General features: G+C 37.1%; 3 protein-coding genes across 3 annotated transcripts; 1 reads left to right on the top strand and 2 right to left on the bottom strand.

Moving 5' to 3' along the window:
- Nucleotides 1-1,466: 1,466 nt before the first annotated feature.
- Nucleotides 1,467-6,090, top strand: PHYBLDRAFT_154485 (hypothetical protein; the record flags this gene model as incomplete). The annotated part of the gene is made up of 11 exons (XM_018433329.1): nucleotides 1,467-1,469; nucleotides 2,353-2,579; nucleotides 2,704-2,971; nucleotides 3,130-3,304; nucleotides 3,502-3,929; nucleotides 4,073-4,207; nucleotides 4,297-4,488; nucleotides 4,549-5,238; nucleotides 5,315-5,623; nucleotides 5,707-5,862; nucleotides 5,965-6,090. The coding sequence occupies 11 exons, from the start codon at nucleotides 1,467-1,469 to the stop codon at nucleotides 6,088-6,090; spliced, it is 2,709 nt and encodes a 902-aa protein (XP_018296984.1).
- A 9,287-nt stretch (nucleotides 6,091-15,377) lies between these two features.
- PHYBLDRAFT_185398 (hypothetical protein) lies at nucleotides 15,378-20,720 on the bottom strand. The gene is made up of 14 exons (XM_018439074.1): nucleotides 20,346-20,720; nucleotides 20,175-20,243; nucleotides 20,023-20,099; nucleotides 19,542-19,931; nucleotides 18,956-19,464; nucleotides 18,160-18,884; nucleotides 17,844-18,052; nucleotides 17,580-17,762; nucleotides 16,838-17,429; nucleotides 16,654-16,740; nucleotides 16,519-16,579; nucleotides 16,299-16,456; nucleotides 15,809-16,229; nucleotides 15,378-15,706 (listed from the first exon to the last, which is right to left on the bottom strand). The coding sequence occupies exons 1-14, from the start codon at nucleotides 20,536-20,538 to the stop codon at nucleotides 15,415-15,417; spliced, it is 3,966 nt and encodes a 1,321-aa protein (XP_018296983.1). The 5' UTR covers nucleotides 20,539-20,720; the 3' UTR covers nucleotides 15,378-15,414.
- Nucleotides 20,721-20,983: 263 nt separating this feature from the next.
- Nucleotides 20,984-23,272, bottom strand: PHYBLDRAFT_62294 (hypothetical protein; the record flags this gene model as incomplete). The annotated part of the gene is made up of 9 exons (XM_018440948.1): nucleotides 20,984-21,391; nucleotides 21,509-21,581; nucleotides 21,625-21,763; nucleotides 21,843-21,987; nucleotides 22,039-22,190; nucleotides 22,255-22,315; nucleotides 22,379-22,730; nucleotides 22,809-22,957; nucleotides 23,003-23,272. The coding sequence occupies 9 exons, from the start codon at nucleotides 23,270-23,272 to the stop codon at nucleotides 20,984-20,986; spliced, it is 1,749 nt and encodes a 582-aa protein (XP_018296982.1).
- Nucleotides 23,273-23,746: the final 474 nt, after the last annotated feature.

Genomic DNA, 23,746 nt, shown 5'->3' with positions numbered 1-23,746 from the left:
TACAAAGAGGGATCCCAAGTTATATCTACCCACAAGTTCTAATCGTCCAAGTATCAAAGACTGATATAAATATAAGTGTTCAAACATTGGCTCTAATAATTGTTTGTATATATGTATATATTTGGTGTGGATCAAATAAGGTTCTAAGTTTATGAGAATATTAATGGAGCAAAAGAGTTGATTTCCAGCTGCTGCTCATATTACTTCTTTAATATTTGACTTTATAAAAAATGAAACAAATAATCCATATATATATTATTATTATTATTATTATTAATATCTTATATCAAATATATGAATTGAAGCAACCTGTTTGATATATTATTCATGACTCTCTATAGTCAATATGAGCCTCTTTGATGGAAGTTAATTCGGAATCAAGCGGTCTTGATTCCGCGAGTCTTTGATAGATTATTCAAGCCAAAAAGAAGGGGGGGGGGAACTAAATAATAATAATAATAAGCTCTTTTAAAGTTTATTTTTCATCCTAAGCACCAAAACCTAATTACTTCTTCTTCTTCTGCTGTATCAGCCAAAAATATTATCATCGTTTGGTCAACCTCTTTACAATTTAGAAACCAACAGCCTCTTATAAATAGCGTTCTGATCTTGTATAAAGATCAACATGAACTAGCTACATATCGATAACCACGCCATTTCTACAGCTGCAATATTTAATAGAAAAAATTGGGGTTTTAATCTTTAGTTTTTGCGGCAAATATTTTGATTTTATCAACAGCCTTGTACACCGAAAACATGAAATGAAATAAAAACCAGAATCAACAACAGCAATAGCAACAAAAGATATATATATATATACATATATAAACAGGTGAATGATTCCTTATGGTGGGTATATTGTGAAATCGAAATACTTCTTTACAGAGAAACAACTTCCCTGCATTAAACTTGTGAATTTGCGTAATAAAAAAAAAACAGAACAGAACATAGAAAAATAGAAATAAAAACTAAAAACTAAATGAAATAAAAAAAAAGACAGTGTGTGTGTGTGTGTGTAATGCTTATGCTACAATTGATGGTTCATTTCTTCTTTTCTTCTTAACCTTCGCTCCTCCTCCTTCTTTTCCTCATTCCCCCCTTACTTGCTTTTGCTATTTGTTGATATTTATATATAAGTAAATAAATATAAATAAATAAATATATATGGCAAATAACAAACAAGAAAAGAAGAAAGGCTGAATAGAGTTCAAAGCTTTACCCAGGATGCAAGAATCGTCGTAGATTTAAAAATGATGTGGCGGTTCATGGGTTTCCAAGACCGGTCTGGAGATTGTAAAAGATCGACATAGCCTTCGCCCATAAACCATTCTCGCTCCTCATAGAGCACCATGTCATGAAGGGTTCCATAGTCTGCAAAACAGGCTCGTAAGAACGACACCATTTCAGTGTATTCGAGCGGCGGAAGGCCACTAAGATTGGCTCGAACCACAACGGCCAGGGGAGAAATGGTACGGTATGGATATATTCGATGTCCCCGGACGGATACACCATCCGCACAAGCGTACTCGCAGTCTCGCTCGTCAAACATGTGAATTTCTATGATGTCCTCGGCGGGTTGACTTATTCCGAGACCAATACCTCGAGGGTATAGAATACGCGCAACACGCAAGAACTCGTCTTCAAAGGTCGGGTCATCGATTGGGAGCTCAAATACGACAGAGTACTTTGCATTGCTACGGTACCATATGTTGGGCCTGTCGATTTTGTTCCGGGTGCTAATGACGACCTTGGAGCGCTTCTGGGTTTTTGACCGGTTGACTTTGACAGAATCCGCAATTCCGAGTTTGGCGGTCGAGCTTGGGTTTGGTGGTGGCAGTTCTCTCCATGAGGAACAGGGCGGATTGTCAGGCTCGCTCATGGAAGTATGAAGGAAAGGCTCATCTAAAGACATTTCAGAGAACTTCTCTGGGGTATCGGGTGAAGGAAGCATGCATAACCAGAAAGTAAGTGCCACAGAGTCAAAAGTTCCAAAAAAAGTCACTCCCTCGACCGACAGTCACTTTTTTGTGTTCCTTTGAATAATCTAAAAAAAAAAAAGTTGAGTTCCAGGGAAACTTTAACAAATTCAATTTTTCAATTCCTAGGGGAAAAAGATTGAAAGACCAAAAAAAAAAAAATTCGTCCTTCTTGTAGCTTATAGTCATGGTATGCAATAAACCAATTTCAGCAATTATTCAAAATAAAATAAAAAATAAAATAATTGTCTTGTAATTACAAATATACTCTTGTGTATCTATCTGCTCATACATACATACATATATATATGTGTGTGTGTGTGTATGCATGCGTTTGTGTGTCTGTTTATCTTACCGACTACCAATTCCCAATTAGTCGAATTCCGATCGTAAAAGAAGAAGAGATAGTATCGGTGCGGCACGCTCAGAAGCCGTAGACTCCCCCGGATTCTCTCAACCTCCTCCTTCATCGCCCGGATTCTTCCATTCTGAAGTTGACTTTGCTCCTGAAGCTGAAGAGGGTGTGATTGATGACCCATTTGACGATGTAGCTGGATCAGACGACGATGAAGGAGAGGATTTGTTTGGTGCAGGAATGGAGAAGTAAGTTTAAATTATCAAATAGATAATAACGATAAGAACTACACGCATAATTGTCGTGTACAGCTATAACTACACGTACGGTACAAAGATAATAGTATGAAAGCTGATAGAATGGAATCTATAGAGATTATGCCAATGACGTTCGACAAGATCAGTATGAGGAGGATGGCGTAGACGATGTGTTTTACGAAGCACTTGATGTTAGCGATCGTCAAGCTGCTGAAATGGCAATGAGAAGACGCGATGCTGCAATTCAGCAACGCCAGGGACGCATGGCAAATGCGTTTTTGGATCCCATGGATGAGGAAGCTGACACCATGGCTATTCCAACTCGCCAAAGACGTCGCCACATGCACGATGGACAAAACGATGACCTTGAAAACATGGGAGCCGTACGTTTCCATTTTTTTTTTCCATTTTACTCTTAGTTGGCAAATATTGGATATCGTTATCATTGAGTATACATACACGTACATACACACACACGCACACACAGCCTATTGACAGCTTTTATTTTATTTTATTTTATTTTGTTATTTTTTTTATCTAGGCTGAAATGACTTTGGATGATCTCCGAACAATTAAAAACGCCACCGTTTCTGAGTGGATCACCCAGGAAGCTCCTCGACGCACTATCAAGAGAGAGTTTAAAGATTTCTTACAGACTTATGTGGATGAACACGGTACATCTGTGTATGGTGAGCGTATCAAGGACATGGGTGAACGTAAGTTTTAAGAAAGAAAAAAAGAGAGAAAGAAGAACATATGCGTATATATATATATATATATATATATATATATATATATATATATACATATATATACACATTTGTCATGTACTTTCTTCATGGTCAATACTGATAACGATTAGGATAATGGTTAATGATAATGATCTGACTCGCGTTTTTTTTCTGGGGTACAGGTAATAGAGAATCGTTCGAAGTTAATTACGAGCATCTGACACAGAGCAAGGCAATTTTGGCATACTTTTTGGCCAATTCTCCCATCGCTATGCTCAAGATTTTCGACGACGTTGCGTTAAGTGTCACCTTGTTGCAGTACCCCGAGTACGAGCGTATTCACAGAGAGATCCACGTCCGTATTACCGATCTCCCGGCTCTCAATACTCTCCGCGAGCTCAGACAGGGTCAATTGAACTGCCTTGTGCGTGTTGCTGGTGTTGTCACTCGTCGCTCAGGTGTCTTCCCTCAATTGAAGTGGGTCAAGTTTAACTGTGCCAAGTGTGGAGAATTGCTTGGTCCTTTTTACCAAGATATCCACAATGAGATCAAGATCCACACCTGCCCAAGCTGTCAAAGCAGAGGTCCATTTAATCTCAACATGGAACAGGTATGTATTCTACTAAAAGTCTTAAAACAAACAAGCAAGCAAACAAACCAACGAGATTTTTTTTAAACAAAAAGAGGATGGGCAATGAAAAAAAAAGTAGACAAATTGATTCTCACCATATATATACTTTGTTGGATCTGTAGACTGTCTATAGAAACTACCAAAAGTTGACCATCCAAGAAAGTCCTGGAACTGTCCCACCTGGTCGTCTGCCTCGTCACAGAGAAGTTATCTGTCTCTGGGATTTGATTGATCAGGCCAAGCCAGGAGAAGAGATTGTAAGAAGTAGTTAAAGTGTGATATTAGTGTGTGCGTGTTTTAAAAAAAAAACAAGTCAACTAAGAAATGATATATGTATATATTTTAGGAAGTTATTGGTGTATACCGTAACAACTTTGATGCCTCTCTTAGCACAAAGAACGGTTTCCCAGTGTTTGCTACAATCATTGAAGCCAACTACATCAACAAGAAGGAAGACATGTTTGCTGCATACAAGCTGACTGATGATGACAAGAAGATGATTATTGCAATGGGCAAAGACAAACGTATCGGTAGAAAGGTAAATCTGAGCATGGCTATGCATCTGTATATTTAAAAATACTGATATATATTATTACAGATTGTCAAGAGTATTGCTCCTTCTATTTATGGCCATGAAAATATCAAGCGTTCTATTGCATTGTCTTTGTTTGGCGGTGTTCCCAAAAACATTCAGGGCAAGCATATGATCCGTGGTGATATCAACATTCTTTTGTTGGGCGATCCTGGAACTGCAAAGTCGCAGTTCTTAAAATATGTCGAAAAGACTGCACATCGTGCTGTGTTCACAACCGGTCAGGGTGCAAGTGCTGTAGGTTTGACTGCATCAGTTCACAAGGACCCCATTACACGCGAATGGACTCTGGAAGGTGGTGCACTTGTACTTGCTGATCGTGGCGTGTGCTTGATTGATGAGTTTGACAAGATGAACGATGCCGATCGTACGTCTATCCACGAAGCCATGGAACAACAGTCAATCTCTATCTCCAAGGCTGGTATTATCACCACTCTCCAGGCCCGTTGCTCAATTCTTGCCGCTGCCAACCCTATCAGAGGCCGCTACAATGCCTCGATTCCATTTTCTCAGAACGTTGAGCTTACGGAACCCATTCTGTCTCGTTTCGATGTCTTGTGCGTAGTCAAGGATATCGTTGATCCCGAGCAGGATCATGTATTGGCAACCAACGTTATTGCCAGTCATATCCGCAGCCATCCTGTCTACAATGCAGGCGAGGATGGTCTTGCTCAACCACTCAAGGAAGATACTGAGGTGAGTTGTTATTCTTTAAGCATATAAAAGAAAAAGAAAAATGGATGTGGACTAATGGGTTTATTTGAAATGTTAGATTATTCCTCAAGATCTTTTGAGAAAGTATATTATGTACGCTCGCGAAAAAATCCATCCCAAGTTGCAGCAGGTTGACGAGGATAAGCTTTCGCGTCTTTATTCCGAGTTGCGTCGCGAGTCTCTCGCAAGTGGCAGTATTCCTATCACTGTGCGTCACTTGGAATCAATGATCCGTATGGCAGAAGCCAATGCAAAAATGCACCTCAGAGAGTACGTGCGTTCCGATGATGTTGATATGGCCATTACCGTTGCTCTCGACAGTTTCATCAGTGCGCAGAAGTTCAGTATGATGAAGGCTCTTCGTAAAGTAAGTCAAAACGATAGTTAATACTCTAAGCCAAGTAAAAAGAGAGATAAATAGAAATACTAAAGATTATTTTTTACTTTCAGCGTTTCGCCAAATATATTGTCAATCTTCATGATCGTGATGAGCTACTTCTTGCTACTTTGGACAGTATTTGCAAAGAAAAGAGAAGACTCTATCAGCTACGATACAAGAGATTGCCTTCTGACATCTCTGTTGCCATGTCTGAATTGGAAAACAAGGTAATGTACAAACTTTTCTATTAATATTTAAAAGGATGTGTCGAAATTAACAGCTGCTTGTATATATATATATATATATATATATTCTTTATTTTTGAATAGGCTCGCGACATGCATATTCATGATCTCCAACCATTCCTTCACTCGCGTTTGTTCGAACAAAACAGATACAAGCTTGAGCCCAGCAAGGGAGAAATCATCAAGGTCTATACTGAACCTACTCACTAATCATTTACTTTAGCGTAAGAAAAAAGAAAAAAGAGAAAAAAAATATTTGTCCCTGATACTCTGCTTCAAGCTTCCCCTTCATATCAAAAGAAAGAAACAAGGTTTTTTATTTTATTTTATTATAAAAAATAATAATCGATGATCCTTCTTGGTATTGTATAAAGAATCCATTTACATCCATATACTTTAAGCAAATAAAACAAAAAATAAAAGAAATGAGCTTCTTGACGAGGTTGTTTATGAAACTATACGTCAATGCAATATGCAATTAGCTTTACAAGAGAATGCTGAATATATATAAAGCTAGCGTTACGCTCATGCTCCTAATAGTTGAAAGAAATAAGTCTTTTTTTTTTACCGGTATGCTCTTATAACCCTATTGATCCAGGCTGCCATGCCCAATTTCCAGAGGATCAATCCCACCTTCAAATCAGCATAGATCCTCCTCCACCTTGGATTTATTTGTCTTAGACAGTCATATATATATATGCCTGATGTACAAGGCCAGACTCATACATTCTTTGCACTTTAGAAACATCATAAAGGTTGATGTATCGCTTCATATCATGCGATTCAAGTGTTGCTTAATTTGTCTGGTATTTCGAGCAAACGCCATGATGCTTTTTCTATGGATTTTAGTAATACAATGCTTGTATACAGTCATGTATAATATGGTATATACGCCACAATTTAGTGAAACAGACTCCACAACCAAACTCTGGTTCCATTTTTACTAAAGTATCTGGAAAGTTAAAAATCTCCATAAACTATTACATACCAAGACCACATGTACAATGATGCGTTTATACAGTACGAATCAATCATTACACAGCAAAAACTTGAATAGTAATATATATACAGTCATATTTGACTCTCTTTAATAAATAAAATTCTCGTAAGACTTACTTTTTCTTAATATTTGGATACTAACCCTAAAACAATTCCAAGTAATTCAGAGTGTATATTAAATACAACAAATGAAAGATTTACTGACTATAAGATCGGGTACCTGGAAAAATTAGGAGCATTGTTCAGATTTTCCAAATAGGCCATTTGAAAAGAAACTATTCATGTATTTGATTTGAGCGGTCATAGAGGAGACAACTAATAAACTCAAAAAAAAGTATACAGTAATATGCAAAATATCAAAGCCGAGTAAAATGAGAGCTGTACAATACATATAACCAGATTTTGCAGGCACCAGTTAAAAGAATTATAAAACAGGATAATTACAATTGGAAATGTAAGAATTCATCTAAAGAAAAACACCATATATGGAGAGGTCTAATAGCAAAAATAAAACAAGACCCATATATAATCGAGAATTTTATGACTAGAAAACAAATGACACAAAGAATAGTGTTGCATTAATCACACAACATGAGCCATTATAAAAGTCAATATATACATCTTGCTTTAGATCTTCTTTATCATGATTATTAAGAATTTCTTTTTTTTTAAAAAAAAATGTAAAAAAATGTTTCATCGTATTATGTTTCCATAGCTAATTCAAATGATTTATTTTATTTTTACAAGATAATACACTAATCTTTTCATATTAATTACGAGGTAGACCGGCTGCCCCCATTCAGACAGTTTAAGAAGCAATAGTCATACTATTCTAAGAAAGAAAAAAACTATTTGTCTAAGTTTATTTAAATATCTTATTCCTATAAAAATTTGATATTAAAGCAAGAACGAAAATTTTGGTTCAAATCAAATAGCTATTGTGGTATACACACCACAATTGAGTGAAGAACAGTCTCCACAATCAAACACTGGTTCTTTCTTGCTAACTAACCTGGCAGGTTAACAATCTCAGGAGCTGTTACACACTAGGCACACGTACACTACACACTCATACAGTGTAAACCAACCATTACACAGCAGAGATTTGAATCAAAGAGATTTTAATATTAATAGATATAAACAATATTATTTGGTCTCTTTAATAAATAACACTCTCACAGTATCTACTCTTCCCGTTATTGAGATACTAGTCCATAAACAATCACGAATACCTTGGGGTATGTATATCACAAACTGCATAATGTATTTTAAATAGCCGTCCAGTAAATACCGGCGACTCAATCAAGAAATAATACCGACAAAAAAAGAAGAAGAAGGAAAGTATCAGTGGTGCTTTTGAGAAATGATATATATATATATTATTTTTAGACAGTTAGTGAGTCTTAGCTATATACTTTATATATATCAAAATTTAAAGCCCTTAATTGGTTTGCTTGAATGGAATGAGTTTGCACAAACTGTTTCTGTGTATGTACCTTGAACCTGAATAAAATTACTCAAGGGGGTACTCAAGCAATCATGATTCTTTGTTTTATATCTTGATTTTGGGAACTTGAGACGGCGGGTGTATTTTGTGACCACCGCCATTTGGAAGAGAAAAGCAACGACATTAGGAGATTGAAATGTGTAGAAGGAGGGAGAAAAAAAAAAGTAAATAGTTGGCAGTAGGAGAGGTCAGTAATCCGACTCTAGACACTACACAGCTCAAAAGCTCTTCCTAATAGCAAAGTTTTATTAGTCACTTTCCCCCACTCAAGTACTCTGTTGCAGACACGTGTATTCAAAATTGCAAATGATTGGCTCATGTCAAAATTAAAAAAAAAGGATGGCGTTACAAAATGTGTGGCCCAAAGGCTATAACTTGCGCCTTAAAAAAAAGAACGCGTCTCAAAATGTGTGGCCCAAAGATTATAACGCGTTTAAAAAAAAGAAACACTCTCACGGTATTATTTTTCTTCTTTGCGCTTTTTCATCAGCTTACAATCATGTACAGCCAGTCAAGCAACCCTAGCAGCAGCAGCAGCAGCAGCATAAGCAGCAAAAAAGTGTCCTTCAACGGCTTGTTTGTGTTTGGCCCAAAGGCCATTCACAAGCATGTCCCAAAGCTGTTGAGAGGCATACTTCTAGTTAGATTAGTCAAAACTAATCTAGCCGAAGTTTTTGATCGAAAGATCAAAAAAGTGAAAATTATTGGTAAGTCATGTATCTATATAATAGTAGATAAACAATATAATATTAATCAATAATATACCTATAGCACCAGACCTGCCCAAGGGGCTTAAGCGACGATTGGAGAAAGAAAATGAGCTGGAGCACAAAGCTACAGCTCATTTTATCAAGCAAAAGAAAAGGAGAATAGAAGAAGCAGAAATAAGAAGAAGAGATATTGACGCAAGAGAAGCAGAAAGAAGAAGAAGAGAAGAAAGAAGAAGCAATGAAGAAGCAATAAGAAGAAGAGAAGAAATAAGAAGAAGAAGAGAGGCAGAAAGAAGAGACGAAGAAAGAAGAAGAGAAGAAGAAAGAAGAAGAGAGATAGACAGAAGATACGAAGAAAGAAGAAGAGAAGAAGAAGCAGGAGATGAAGAAGAAGAAGAAGATGATGATGAAGAAGAAGATGAAGATGATGATGATGAAGAAGATGATGAAGAAGATGAAGAAGAAGAAGAAGAAGATGATGATGATGAGGATGATGAAGAAGAAGAAGATGAGGATGATGAAGAAGAAGATGAAGAAGATGATGAAGAAGAAGAAGATGAAGTAGTAGTAAAAGAAGAAGAAGAAGAAGAAGAAGAAGAAGAAGAAGAAGAAGAAGAAGAAGAAGAAGTAGTGGTCAAAGAAGAAGAAGAAGAAGAAGTAGTGGTCAAAGAAGAAGAAGAAGAAGAAGTAGTGGTCAAAGAAGAAGAAGAAGAAGAAGATGATGAAGAAGAAGAAGAAGAAGAAGTAGTAGTCAAAGAAGAAGAAGAAGAAGAAGAAGAAGAAGAAGAAGAAAGCGAGGAGTTCTTTGATGCAGAAGAAGAACTTCTCGACGAAGCAGAAGAAGATGCCGACTACGACGCCGATGACGAGTACGAAGCTGATATAACACAGCCACAGCCACACCCACAGCCACAGCCACACCCACACCCACACCCACACCCACACCCACACCCACAACCACAACCACAACCACAACCACAACCACACCCACACCCACAGCCACAGCCACAGCCACCCACAGAACCTGAAGAGGTTGGAAATGGGACTAGAAAATGGCTGACAGTTGCCGGTGTAATCACAGCATCTGCAGTCCGGGGATTACTCTTCTGATGGTAACAAGAAGAGTAATCTCCGGGTACCCCGGAAGAAGCAACTAACAAAAAAACTTTTTGTAACAACAGGAAGCAACAAGAAGCAGCAGACTAACAGACTAACATACTAATAAGCAACAGACACTAACAAGCAACGGGAACTAACAAGCAACGGGAACTAACCTTACTCACAACTAACTACAAACAATTAACTTTTTGAACAACTAACATTATGAACAACTAACATTACTAACAACTAACTTTACTAGCAAAATCCGGATCAGAGTCATAGCTAGTGTTAGAATTAGAGTCATAGCTAGTGTTAGAATAAGAGTCATAGCTAGTGTTAGAATAAGAGTCATAGCTAGTGTTAGAATTAGAGTCATAGCTAGTGTTAGAATAAGAGTCATAGCTAGTGTTAGAATAAGAGTCATAGCTAGTGTTAGAATAAGAGTCATAGCTAGTGTTAGAATAAGAGTCATAGCTAGTGTTAGAATTAGAGTCATAGCTAGTGTTAGAATAAGAGTCATAGCTAGTGTTAGAATAAGAGTCATAGCTAGTGTTAGAATTAGAGTCATAGCTAGTGTTAGAATAAGAGTCATAGCTAGTGTTAGAATAAGAGTTATAGCTAGAGTTAGAATTAGTTATAATCATAGTAAAAAAAAATCAACTCTTATATATTTTAACCAAAATGTGTTATTATATATATTAGGAGCTTTGCTCCCCCCTCCCCTCGGGGGAAGGGGTCATTGGCCTATGAAGTTTTATATAACTTTTCTCTACTGTCAATTGTGTACGGCACACAATTACCAAGTAGTATAGGCTTCATATTTTATTTTATTGAGAAACAAGTAAGTTAGATAATACGTGACAAAATTTATAAGTTGTATGACATGATCTCTAACTTCATCCTGTTTTTTCTAATTAGACTAGGAGCTTTGCTCCCCCCTTCCTCTCAGAGGGTGACCCCATTGGCCTATGTTAAGTTCTATATGACTTTTCCTTACTGTTAATTGTGTGCCGTACACAATTACCAAGTAGTATAGGCCTTATATTTTATTTTATTGAGAAACAAGTAAGTTAGGGAATACGTGGCGAAAGTTATAAGTTGCATGACATGATCTCTAACTCCATCCTGTTTTTTTCTAATTAGATAAAATAAAATGAATTCTGGGAACATGACTTTTAGCTAAAAGTCTAAATACAGGATAAAAGTCGAGATAAAAGCGACTGCTGGAGACGCTATTATATTTATATTGCTTATTTTTTATCATTATTATTACTATTATTATTACAAAACCAAATAAAAAAGAAACCTCCCTAAAAGTCTGTGAGAGGCCGTAGCCCAAAAGCATAACATGTGAAGATTGTACAAAAGAATCCATGTACATCCGACAATCATCTGAGATTAGCATTAAAGAATATTATCATTTGTAAAGCGAACAGTAACAGACTTTTTCTCTCTCTCTCTCTCTCTTTTTAAGTCATCCGGTGGTATGCTCAGGCATTACAGCTTTCAAACTAAGTTTGACTGAAAGATGGTAACAACGCCCGTTACAATGGGGTCGAAACTCATGTTAATTGAGTAGATGACCAGTTTAGAAACCTAGTTTAGTTTGATGACTCAAGATTCACAATGTGGTACGTAACGATGTTATTGTCTGAGTGCTAAGAAAAAAAATGATAATAGGTGTACGTACATTGACGATATCTCATTATTGTTGCTTCTTTGTTCCGTATCGTATTTTACAATAATGAAAATGACTTGCTCAGTTATTGGATTATACTCCATGCTAATGAATCTACGACAGACCAATAAAGCAAAATAAAGAGTGGACTTAATATACTAATATAATGATGTTGATTTTACAGTGACCCAGTGGAAAGGTGTATGAGAGAGTAGAAGAAGACATATAGTCTGGCTAGATATATTGAGCTTTTTATTTTCTTTTTTTTTGTGGTCGATCATTACCAAAGGCTCAAAGGCTGTTAGCAATAGAGATAAGTAGAGTCAGCACTCGATATAGTAATAATTTAGCAAGGAAAAAAATGGGTAAAATAACCAATATTTAGAATCCTAGTAGTATTATGGTCGGTCAGGCAAGTGGAATTACTATACTATCATTCTTTTCAAGGATTTGCTTTTTGTGGAGAGATATATTGTTAATACTGTGCGGATCCCCCATTGTTATTTCGGCTGATTTAAACCACATAAATGTAAAAATGAAGTTTCTGTATAATATGGTGCAATTTTTAGTAGGTCTTTTAGTATACATGCTACACTTGAGCGAAATAAAAGCCATAGCCAAACACTGGTCTCTTCTTGCCAATAAACCTGAAAAGTTAATAATCTCCAGAACTGCTACACACCAGGTACATGTCAATTATACACTTATATAGTGTAAACCAACCAACCATTACACAACAAAGATTTGAATTACAGAGATTTTAATAGTAACAGATATAAACAATATTATTTTTGTCTCTTTAATAAATAGCACTATCAAAGTATCTACTTTTCCCAATATTGAGATACCAGGTTAATAACAATTCCGAATACCTCAGTAGCCATCAGTATCTTATTCTTTAAACATGTATATTTACATCAACATAAATGAATAATAGCTATATTCTGCTTATAAGCTATTTTCTTTTATTTCTCTTACCATTCATTATTTCCAAAAGTAAAACATTGACTTATTAAAGTCGAATACAAAGTTTTCCTGGACCATTTCGGTATATTCCGTTTATGATTGGACTCGACAAACAATCCAACGTTTTCATATAATCGAGCTGGAATAAAGTTTGATTAAAAAGAAAGCGACAATGCTTAAAGCACTAGAATGGTAGGCTGTTCTTACACATTAAATCAAGTGTAGGAAAGAGTAGCTGAATATATTCTGTAGGTGAAAGGAGCCACACTTTTATATCTTATTGATCCCAATAAACAATACACACAAATAGAAATAGACTACATTTAAAGAAAGATATATTTGTTAACCTATATTCGACTTGTTATAACTTTGGATCCAGAATGTTTATTTCTTCTATAATTTAGATATAGAGCACAAAAATGTTTAAAGTCTTTGTATATATCTGATTTTTTAAGTCATATAGGAAGCTCGTCTTTATTATTTTCAAGATAATATAAACGATATACTGATAGAATATATGCAAATCAAATAATATAGACAATTGTCTACTTACACAAAATACTCTGTCTGCTGTCCAAAATAATAGCAAGGGAAGTGTCCCGATCGATTCTATAAGTCTTTCTATATTTGAGTACTGTTAAGATCAAGTAAGCGCTAGAATTATCCGGATTATATCTTCTATCACAAGCTAAAACGTTTGACCCTCGCAAAAAAAAAACGGTCAAAATATAGCCAAAGAAATAAATAAAAAGTAAAAGCACTGTTTTCTCCATTTTATTAATTAAACCCAACATGCAACACACATGTTTATCAGAAAATACTCGGGATCCATATGGAAAAATATATTACTACAAATATGGATAAATTATGTAGATGAATTTAGCAAAGGGGGGTTCTAACCACATTTCGTTGTTAACTGGTATGAAGTTTGACCACTGTCGAGTACATTATTAAAAGAGTGGATTAAATAAGATGTAAATAGCCAATAAGAGTATAGAAAGACATCTTGTGCTAGTAGCTCAGAAGGACCTCGTTTGTCTCATATTCTAGGCAAAGAGCCATCTTTAAAAAAGATACGGATATTCGCTTGTAGAAAGACAAATTTATCGCGGGACTAAAGCAGTCAGGAGAGTCAGCTAAATGGTTAAATAAGAAAAATATCATCGAAAGAACCAAATGGAGAGAAGGGTAGTGGGATGACGTGGAGCTGATTTTGGGCCAGTGGTTTTTGGCCTTTGGTATTCCTAGATAGTAACGTAAACCAAGACCAATATCTGAATACTTTGGGCCAGAACTTCCTTCCTTTGTTCTAAAACATTTTACGGTAATAAAACAGGTACTTTGCGTTCCAAGAAGATAACGCCAGCTGCTATACTGGGTCATATTCGAGGTGGCGAAAAGACAGTCATAAAATCCGATGTTTTGGCTACTGACAATCTCAAAGCCCGGATATCTACTCTATTAAGCATCACTGGCGGGTTCTCGAGAGACGTAGGAGTGATCAGAAGGCCAGTATCAGCATCATTATTGATTCGAAGGCTTTAATGCAACGAGAATGAAAAAGAATAGTGTCATGATCTGGAACTGCTTATGGAAAGATGTTGTTGAACCTTTGATATTTCTTAAAGACCCTGAATATTAAGACCAGAATGTAAATAAGTTTGAAGCGACCATTTTTTGTTTCTGGACTACAGACTTTTCAAAAGAAAATTACAGGGATATCATGTTCCAAGAAGACCGTGTCAGCTATTATATTAACTCTTATAGCAATTGATAAAAGATAATCGTAAAAGTAAATCATTTGAGCACCAGAATTCTCAAAGTATATATAAATAATGAAAGACGTAAAATTAAAAAAGCGTAAAGTATTTGAAGGTTTCAATGCAACAAGAATATAATCCATCGATCATTGGAAATAATCTGGTTCTTTTTTTTTTGTAGACAGTGCATTAAATGGACCCTCAGAAGCTATTTACGTAAAAGACGGTCATACACAGCAGCTTCTGCAAAAGCGTTACACAAAGGACATATAATTAGCCATAACTACAACAAAAGTGAGGCACAGCCCCGTTCCTCAATATAGCTAATTAATGCCAAAGGTCAAACTGTAAAGCTTTAGAGTATTGTAAATAATATTTATACTTTCCTACGGTACTAAATTTCGTGCTAGTATTATTTTTTGTGGCCCTTGAAGTATTTTTATTATAGCTCTTCAGGGGGAAAGGAGGTTCCTCATCCTTTGGGAAAATTCTGTATCCATTTTGGAGAACTAGCTAACGACCAAATCATTTCTAACTTTCTGTATACATATATCTTTTTTCGAGTAAATTAATATATTCCTTGTATAAGCTCACTAAAATAATTTTAACTAGATAATTGAGCAAATAAATAATATCAAAACATTATTTCGGCCAATAACGAGGAAAAGTATATTATATGCCCATATTTTCGAGTAATTAGCTTTGTAGAGACCACACCGTTAATAGCACAAATTGCAAGATGTGTCAAGGATAATAATGCATGGTCCTGTTTCTTTCGTTTTTTTTTGGTAGTAGATTGTAGCATGGCTTTATTTAATGGTCTGATAATTCTTTTCTAACTTCTTCACATCCATCGACACCTTGCTCAGATCCATTCTCACATTGTAGATTTCTGTCCAAAAGCCAGTTCCAGTACTCGCTCTCTACAATATGTTGCTCTATACTGTTTAGCATCCGGAAAGCTGCTAGAAGCTCATAGCGTAATGCTCCAAGACGTTCTCGTGTATAGGTAAGCTCGGCTGCCATACGACGATGCCGCGAACTGAACCAAGTATATTTCCACCCCATTGGCTCTATCCGAGAGTCCTGAAATGACTGGTACATTCTATATAGATTATTCATGATTGATTTTTAACACAAGATTGAATATTTGATTTGAGCAATGTTAAAAAAGATTCAAGGCTTTTATATAAACATATATATATACCTAGGATTGGAATTTATAGGCACACTGACTTGCCCTGCTAATTCTTGATCAAGATCTCGTAGATATACACCTCTCCATGAAATTGTTTCATTTGGAGCAGAAAATTCGTGGGTTTGACGATAGTATACACCCGTAGATATATATGTGATAATCCACAGAGTTACCACAGCCAGAATATACATAGCTGGCTTTTTGAAGCCACCTAAGCTTATCACTCTAGTGCGGTTTGCTGTGTCTGGTTTGGAATGTGATTCATTGGCAGTTGCACTAATGTCAAGAGCTTGACTTGGTTCTCCAGATGTAGGTCCTGAGGATGCTTGACCTGAAGCACCGATAGCTAAGGATATTTTTTTCTTAACTTGGGCGATCATAAGGTCAATCGATTCTACTAATCCTTTATTTGCTGCTCTGTTTATCATGGCTATTGTTACAAGAAAAAAAAACAAAAAATGAATAAAACCCAGTGAGCTTAATAATACAGGAAACTTACATTTCACCATGACTGACTTGAGCCATTTTATACCGTAGCTGCAAGACAGTATGCAGCTACTTGGGGATGTGTAGGTAATGCAGTACTTTATACATGGTATGAATGCATCTGCATAGGGAAGATTAGGTGTTCTTGTCGAAATAATAACGGCATAGGATCTAATGCGGGACAAGTTACAGTGAGTAATTATGAAGACAGTCAGAAATATGAAAATACTTACAAATGGTCTTTTTCTTCTAGAATCTGATGGGTTTCTATTACGTTTGTTTCTTTGGCTTTGACTACATGAAAAAAAAAACATCGAATGAGTTTATTCTTTTTCTAATAATGGCTGGTCTCCTTTCTTTTCACTCACCCATTGGGTTGGTTACTGGCATTGTATATGTCAAAATTCTCTCTTTATTGCCTTCTTTGTTCTCTGACCAGCCTGAGATTTTAAGATCTAAAGGATACGACTAGTTAATTATGATATAATTATATAATATATAAACATAAAAAAAAATATCAGGGTAATCTTGTTTTGCTCTTGAAGAACTCACCTGAATTTCCTCTCTCCTTATTAAATGATTTCCAGATACTTTTAGATCCGGCTTCTTCTCCACTCTGTGATTCTGAAAACATCATATCAAACAGCCTTTTTGCACTGATATGTAATGGTACCTCGGTCTCTTTTTTGTCCAAATGGTCTTGGCACCCGCATGTTACTGGCTCAGTAGGCTTTTCAATATTGTCTGGCCAGACTTCGTCTGGGAGATTTATGTTTGTTTTTGATAATTGGGATAGATATTTTTCTGATTTAGGAGGACTCCTACTTAGTTTAGAAGGAGATGCTGCTTCCATGGCTGCTGTAAGTGCTCCAGTAGCGGCAGACGTCTTTCGACCGCGGATATCCACAGAGGTGGTTGTAGAGCTATTTCGTCGACCGATAGAGCTAATCATACTATTTGTGCTGTCTTGGGTTGTTACCATAGGCTCTTGGGATAATAGCTGTGAAGGATGTGCTTGTACATTTAGGGGAGTTACGGCAGCATTGAGAGCACTGACCGCAGTGAAATGGCTAACAGGAGTTTTTTGTTTTCGTCCGGGTGTAATGCTTTTAATGTTATCATACAGAGCTTGTAACTGTGTCTCCTGTAAGAAAATACAAAAAAAAATTAATAGTCTGCTTTTTGTTATTTGTTTTGTTTTTGGATTGCTTATTTGTTTGCTTGTTTGCTTGTTTGCTTGTTTGCTTGTTTGCTTATTTGCTTATTTTCTTGTTTGATTGTTATTGTCACTTACACCTGGACTTTTGGCAGTTTCAACAATCAATCGAAGTTCCTCGCCAATCTTTTCGGCTGATTCTAACCAAAGACCAAAACAGTGACGTTGGCTTAGACTGGTTGTTTCAATAAACATATGCGACGTTGCAGATGAAGCTCTGTCAAACTGGATGAATTTAATATCGTCAAGAGGAATAACGAGCTAATAATCATACATACATAGCAATATTAAGTTAGTTGGTCGTTTCTTTAACATATCAAGATTTTTTTTTTTTAATTTTACCGTATTAACACAAGTCATCATTATGCAGCTGTAGAACCACAGATTTTTCTGAGTCACGTAACAGTAGCCATTATAGCCAAACCCATTCTCGTCGGAAGACATTTCCTGGCTTGACAAAGAAGCCTGATCGTTAGTTGACGAGCCTCTGTCAGATAACTCATCTGTGCTTTTCTGCTTCGATTGTTGTAAGTAAAGAGATGCCGGGAATCCTGTGGGAAATGAGATAAGAGTTTTTCTTTTTAGTTTAATTGTTTTTTTTTCTTTTTCTCTTATAAATTTGAATATTAAAAAGATGTATATATGTGTATATGTATACCTTGCAGCACAACTTCAGATGAAGACACATTGGCAAAATACTTTCGTAATTCCTTTTGTTTCTGGGCCAAATCAGACGAATAGCCCGTTAGTTTTACTTTGGGCGTCTCGGTCTCGAGCTTTGTAGGCCAGACGACAACTTGGCCTGCTTCGTTTGTACTTGGCGACTTGCTGGATATTGGATCCGATATACTGGCAGCATCACCATTGTTCGCCAGAGCGTTTATTCCCGACATCAGCCAGGGCATACCCCAGGAAGATGATGGCTGAGGAACAATGTCAATCTGCCCCGGAGTTTCTGAGCTAGATTCGCTAGGGGCGGGTGTTTTTACTTTCCGCGTACCCTCACGGATCATTAGTGATGTAAGTGAAAATGCGGTAGAAAGGGTGGATGTGAGAGATTGGTTTTTGTTCAGGAGATCTTCACGTCTCAAAGGAAAGCATGTGGAAGACGACACGGTGCGGGTCAGTTTTTCAGCTGGAGATCGTTTAACAGGCAATGTCGGCTTAGGAGACAGGAGAGCCTGGGGTAAGGTTGCTTCTTCTGCCTCCTCATCCTCCCCACCTTCCTCCTCCTGCTGTTGTTTATACTTATGCTGCAACAGCTTACTTGGGCTGCCTTCTGGACTTCCAGGTTTGCTGAAAAGTTCCTTTTGTTTTTCAATGGCCCACAACCATTGCATCATCTCGTCTTCTGTTTCTGCCTGAAGTAAGAAAGTTATATTGCTATCCAGACAACACATGAGTACTGTATTTCCGGGGGTTGTCTAATCTCCAAGCTTTTCTTTTTTTTTTACCTGGATGGATTTTGTACTTCAAAGCAAAACCTTCGGTCAATATCATTATTAATTTTGCCTTTACAGCCTTGAATTTTTATCCGCTCATCTACTACTAAGCTTCCTTTAACTTTATTGATAGTTCCAACGGTACAGTTTCCAAAAAAGCCATCTTGTAAGAAGAACCAGCGGCGGGTCCAGGTGTACCGAGTAGATTTTCCGATTGCACATTTTTGGTAGAGGTATCCCTGACGTGGGGAACTGTCGTCTGGTAGTAGAGCTTCGAATGTGTTTTGATCTTCGAGCGACATGCGATGTTCACTGAGGGATGGTGGTCGTATTGTTGCCCTATCATCAGGACTTTCTCCCAAGACAGGTGACCCTGAAATAATAGTCGAACGGCGTCGATTTGGTACAGTCGAATAACGTTTGAGAGAGCGATGGGGTCGTGTTTGGCGAATGTAGGCATCTTCTAATACTGAGCACGATTTTTGGATTTTCTGGAGTTGAAAGGCACAAGACTCTTTGTTCTGAAGGATAATAAGCACAAAGATATGTATATATTGGCTTTTTTTTGTCTTCACCAGCATATTACAACACACCATACCTCTTCTAGCCACAGACGCCACCCTGGGAGTAGGAGACGGATTTGAGCACATGCCTGACCTATTTCATCGACCTCTTCGATCTTGGCCTGCATAGCCCCTGAGAAACACTGAACTAACTGGTGCTCCAGGTTAGATCTAAACTTTATCATCCGACTGAAGAAGTCGCCACAAGCCCTGGTGTACGCTGTTCGAACGTCAAATGTCTGGAAAGCATCTTCTCGCAGTGCACTGGGTTCTTTTTGCTTGCTGAGTATACTGTATCTACTCAGCTGATTTTCATATTTATCTAGAACTTTATCAAATTGTCGTTTCGCTTCTCTAAAGTCTTTAAGCTCGGTCTTTATAAAATGTTGCAGAGGTAATAATAATGTCTCTTCTAGATCTGATGCCTACAAGAACATATAATATTTTTTTTATATAAGTTTCTTTTTTTTCTTTATTCATTTAATCCTAAAGCGGACATTCATTTTGATATTTTACCAGCTTTTGTTTAAATGCGAGGTCCGACTGAAGCGTACCTATGAATGCATTGATGACTGTGCCAGCAACGTGTGGATCTGTATCGATCGTCCAGTGACTTTATCATCAGTACACACAAATACCTTCTTGAATCTACCAATTAAATAACCTACCCAAGAACGAACCATCCAGACCAGGAGGATGAGTCCATTTGGCGAGATTACTGGTTTCTAAATTATGTTCTACAATTTTTTTTAAATATATATATATATATATATATATAATAGTTATGACCTCATTCGTATTTGACCTTATTGAGTGATGCATAAGACGTCAATGCTTACTCTCGATAGATTCAATATATTGTTTTATCATTCGAATGAATCGGTCGATCCATTTTGAAAATTGTTCCATCTGGTCTTCAAGATGAATGACATTGGCACGCCAGACTGGAGAGTCAAGTACAACATCTTGTAGGGTTAGTGTGTTGGTAGGAGAGGCGACAAGACTAGGTAATTCGCGTGCTGACTGCGCCATAAGAAAAAAAAAGGAAGAAACAATAAAAGATAAGATAAAATAAAATGAAATAAAATAAAGAAAGAACGACGTCAAAGATAATCTGAAAGGAGATAAAATAAAATAAAATAAAATAAAATAAAATAACTAAAAGAGAGATAGCTAATAAAAATCAATCTGGCACTTGTTGTATGTAATCTCCTGCATGATTAAGAAGAAGGGAGGAAGTGGGAGTAGGTTTGGAGGGCTGACCTTTTTTCAATGTTTTTTTTTTTTTTTTTTTTTAAATTTTGATTTTGATTTTGATTTATATTCTATATAGAAATGTTCATAAAAACAATATCTTCATTTGTCTATCCCTTGTATTTATTCTTATGATCTTATACTCTTATACACATGTTTATTTGAAAGCTAATGTAATTAATCCATTGATCCATTGATCTACTGATCTACTGATTTATTGTGTCTATTTTTCAGCTGGTTTGCTAATTAATGACTCAATCTTCATTGAAGGCGACTTTTGCCAAAGCATTCTGTCTTGAGAAGTAATGGGTGGGACTCCCTTGCTGGGAACAAACGGAGACACTAGAGAACAATCAAATGTATTAGGGGCATTGTAAGACAAGCGGATTATCGGAATACCTTTCTTACGCACGGGCTCTGTTGATAGACTAGGTGATACATGCTGGCGAGGTGGTTCTGGCCCAAACGTCATTGAAACACTTCTTTTTACACCTTGTGGAGCAGCACCTTGATTTTGAGAAAGTCTTGTCTCATCTTGCTGGACTTTCTTGCCTTCCTTAACCTTGTACTGACTCAGTTGACGGCTCATCTCAATAGTTGCCATCCAACCATCTGGCCAACATGGGAGTAGCTAAGGGGATACATAAACGGTTAAATTGAATTGAAATTAAAATTGAAATTGAACAAACAAGCAAGCAAACAAATAGACAAACAAATACACGAGTAAATTCAAAATCCCAGTTCTTACACGAAGATACATCAGCTTGCGAGCAGACACTTCTGCCACTGTAGGCGGTGGTTTGGCTGCAAACGAACTAATCCTTATTTCAGCCTCATCAAAGTATCACACTATAGTCAACTTACCCTATTTCATTTGTGATAGTTGTAATAGCATTAACATTCTTAATAATCTCAAATACAATCTGTCGCTCTTCGTCTGTCCATTTAAACTTCTTCACCAATGCTGGATTCTCTTCAGGTCGATCTGGTAAACCCTCGGCTCCTAACAACGCACATACACACAATAAATATACAAGCAAAAAAAAATACCTTTCATCCAAATTTGTGTTGTAATATCTTACGAGATGCAGTCACCTTTTCTTGGTGAAGCCTTAGTTGTTCCGGCATAGCCTTGTCTACTTTAGCTTTAAGCTGAGCCTCGAGAGTATCGATTTCTCTCTGAAGCTCTGCTAGACGCCCAGGGCCAGCCTTGGTAATAATATATTTCTAAAGAACCAGAATAAGCAAAAAGGACTTTGGTCACATTCATAACCTTACTCGGAGTGTAAATCGGTTGTAAGGGAGGATCCGCATGAGGTGGCCAACAAGGTTGTCATCGATCATGTTTAATTGTCTGAAAACAATAGCACCTGCCTCAAGTACCGCTGGGCGCAGGCTTGTAGGAAATCTTGCCTTGTTTTCAAAAGATTCTATGGACTTGATCTCAATAACCTCCCCCCCAAAAAAAAGTTTTTACAGATATTCTCATCTTACCATGTTTTACATCTTCATCCAGCTTATCCATAAGTGCTTGTACTTCCGGACTAAGTGGAGCCTAGAAAAACTCGAATCAGAACATATTACTTGCTATGTTATAAGTAAGCTTGCAATATCTTACAAGAGCCACTTTCCCGGCCTTCTTTTTCTTTTCATGAGATCCCCCTTCTTGAGTAGGTGTGCTACTTTTTCGGTCCAAGGTCACATCCCAACCTCTATCTTCCTCCACAGAGCGCTCTTTTTTATTAAATTGTGTAGATCCTCCTGGTGTTGGCTGAGTATCTTCCATGTCGTCAACGTACTCTAATCCTGGGATGTCGTCATCGTCTGACAGTTCAATTGTCTCGGGTGTACGTTTGACGGGGGCCGCCTTGGTAGGTTTGTCTTTCTTTGGCGGTGCAGGTGGTGCCTTGGGTTTTGTCGATCGTTTCTTTGGTGCCTTTTTCTCAATTTCTTCCTCCTCCTTTTGCTCACTTTATTGTTTTCATTGATTGATTAAAAGTTGGATAAATACACAAAATCCAAAACTTGTATCGCTTCTCAATACTCACTTTGGATCACCTTTCCAAGCACCATAATAAACAAAATAGCCTTGTCTCTCCGGGGCAGAGATCTCACAGGGATTATCGAGAAGCATATCACTATCATCAATAAACGGATCGTCGACATCGTATTCATGCTCTGCAATGCGGCGCTCACCCTATTTAACTGATCAGTATGAGATCAATCCTCAATTCTGACGTACATCACCATGATCATCCTCTGAATCTAGATCGTCGGAATTTATATCATCGTCGTCGTCATCCCGGTAATCGTTTTGGGCAGCCTGTTCTTCCATTAATCTACGAAACTCATAATCCATATCGCGATCGGCTAATTCCATTGCACTGAGAGGGATCTTTTCCTTTTTTTCTGCCAAAAGCTGATTATAGTTGATCATGACTGGTAATGCCTGACTAGTTGGGATGTCTATACGTATAGCAGTGGGCCGTTGCCCATTAGGAATGGGTTCCATGATTAAGTTATGCAAAGCAGCTTTCTCTCTTTCTGGTACCTGCTCTCTAAATGATAAATTAGGCGTATTGTGCGTCATGTGACACGGATTATCTTATTCTTATAAAATAATGGGACCTAGTAAATGCAAGTTACTAAATATACCCTCTTTCACAGCTCCCAAGTCCTCGGGGCCGTTTTACAGACAGTAAGGTTTTTGTCCAGGGATTTGTATATATATTTGACGATGTGCCCTTTCTTTTCTTTTAATGTTACTTTGGCTACATATGGTCTATTGTCTATAGTTGTCTTGACCAAGTGCACTTGCATTGATTTTATAGTATTCTTCTACATTTTCTTCCAATTTCCCCTCTGTCTGTAGTTCATTTTGGATCTCATGAACTTTACACATTCTTGTTTCAATTTCTCAAGTCAATCCCCTCATAATTCTGAGGCATTTAAGACATCTCCCACCATAGTTGATCATTATGATGCC

This window comes from Phycomyces blakesleeanus (assembly GCF_001638985.1).
Source record: "Phycomyces blakesleeanus NRRL 1555(-) unplaced genomic scaffold PHYBLscaffold_3, whole genome shotgun sequence".
Lineage (NCBI taxonomy): Eukaryota > Fungi > Mucoromycota > Mucoromycetes > Mucorales > Phycomycetaceae > Phycomyces > Phycomyces blakesleeanus.
This window is presented reverse-complemented; position numbering and strand designations above follow the sequence as displayed.

Excerpts from the sequence above, each read along its gene's own strand:
- PHYBLDRAFT_185398 (XM_018439074.1), bottom strand. The coding sequence starts at position 20,538 with ATGGCGCAGTCAGCACGCGAATTACCTAGTCTTGTCGCCTCTCCTACC. Across the intron at positions 17,430-17,579 it reads AAACTGCCAAAAGTCCAGGT|GAGACACAGTTACAAGCTCT; the intron begins GTAAGTGACAAT and ends ATTTTCTTACAG. Across the intron at positions 16,230-16,298 it reads CAAGTCAGTCATGGTGAAAT|CCATGATAAACAGAGCAGCA; the intron begins GTAAGTTTCCTG and ends TTGTAACAATAG.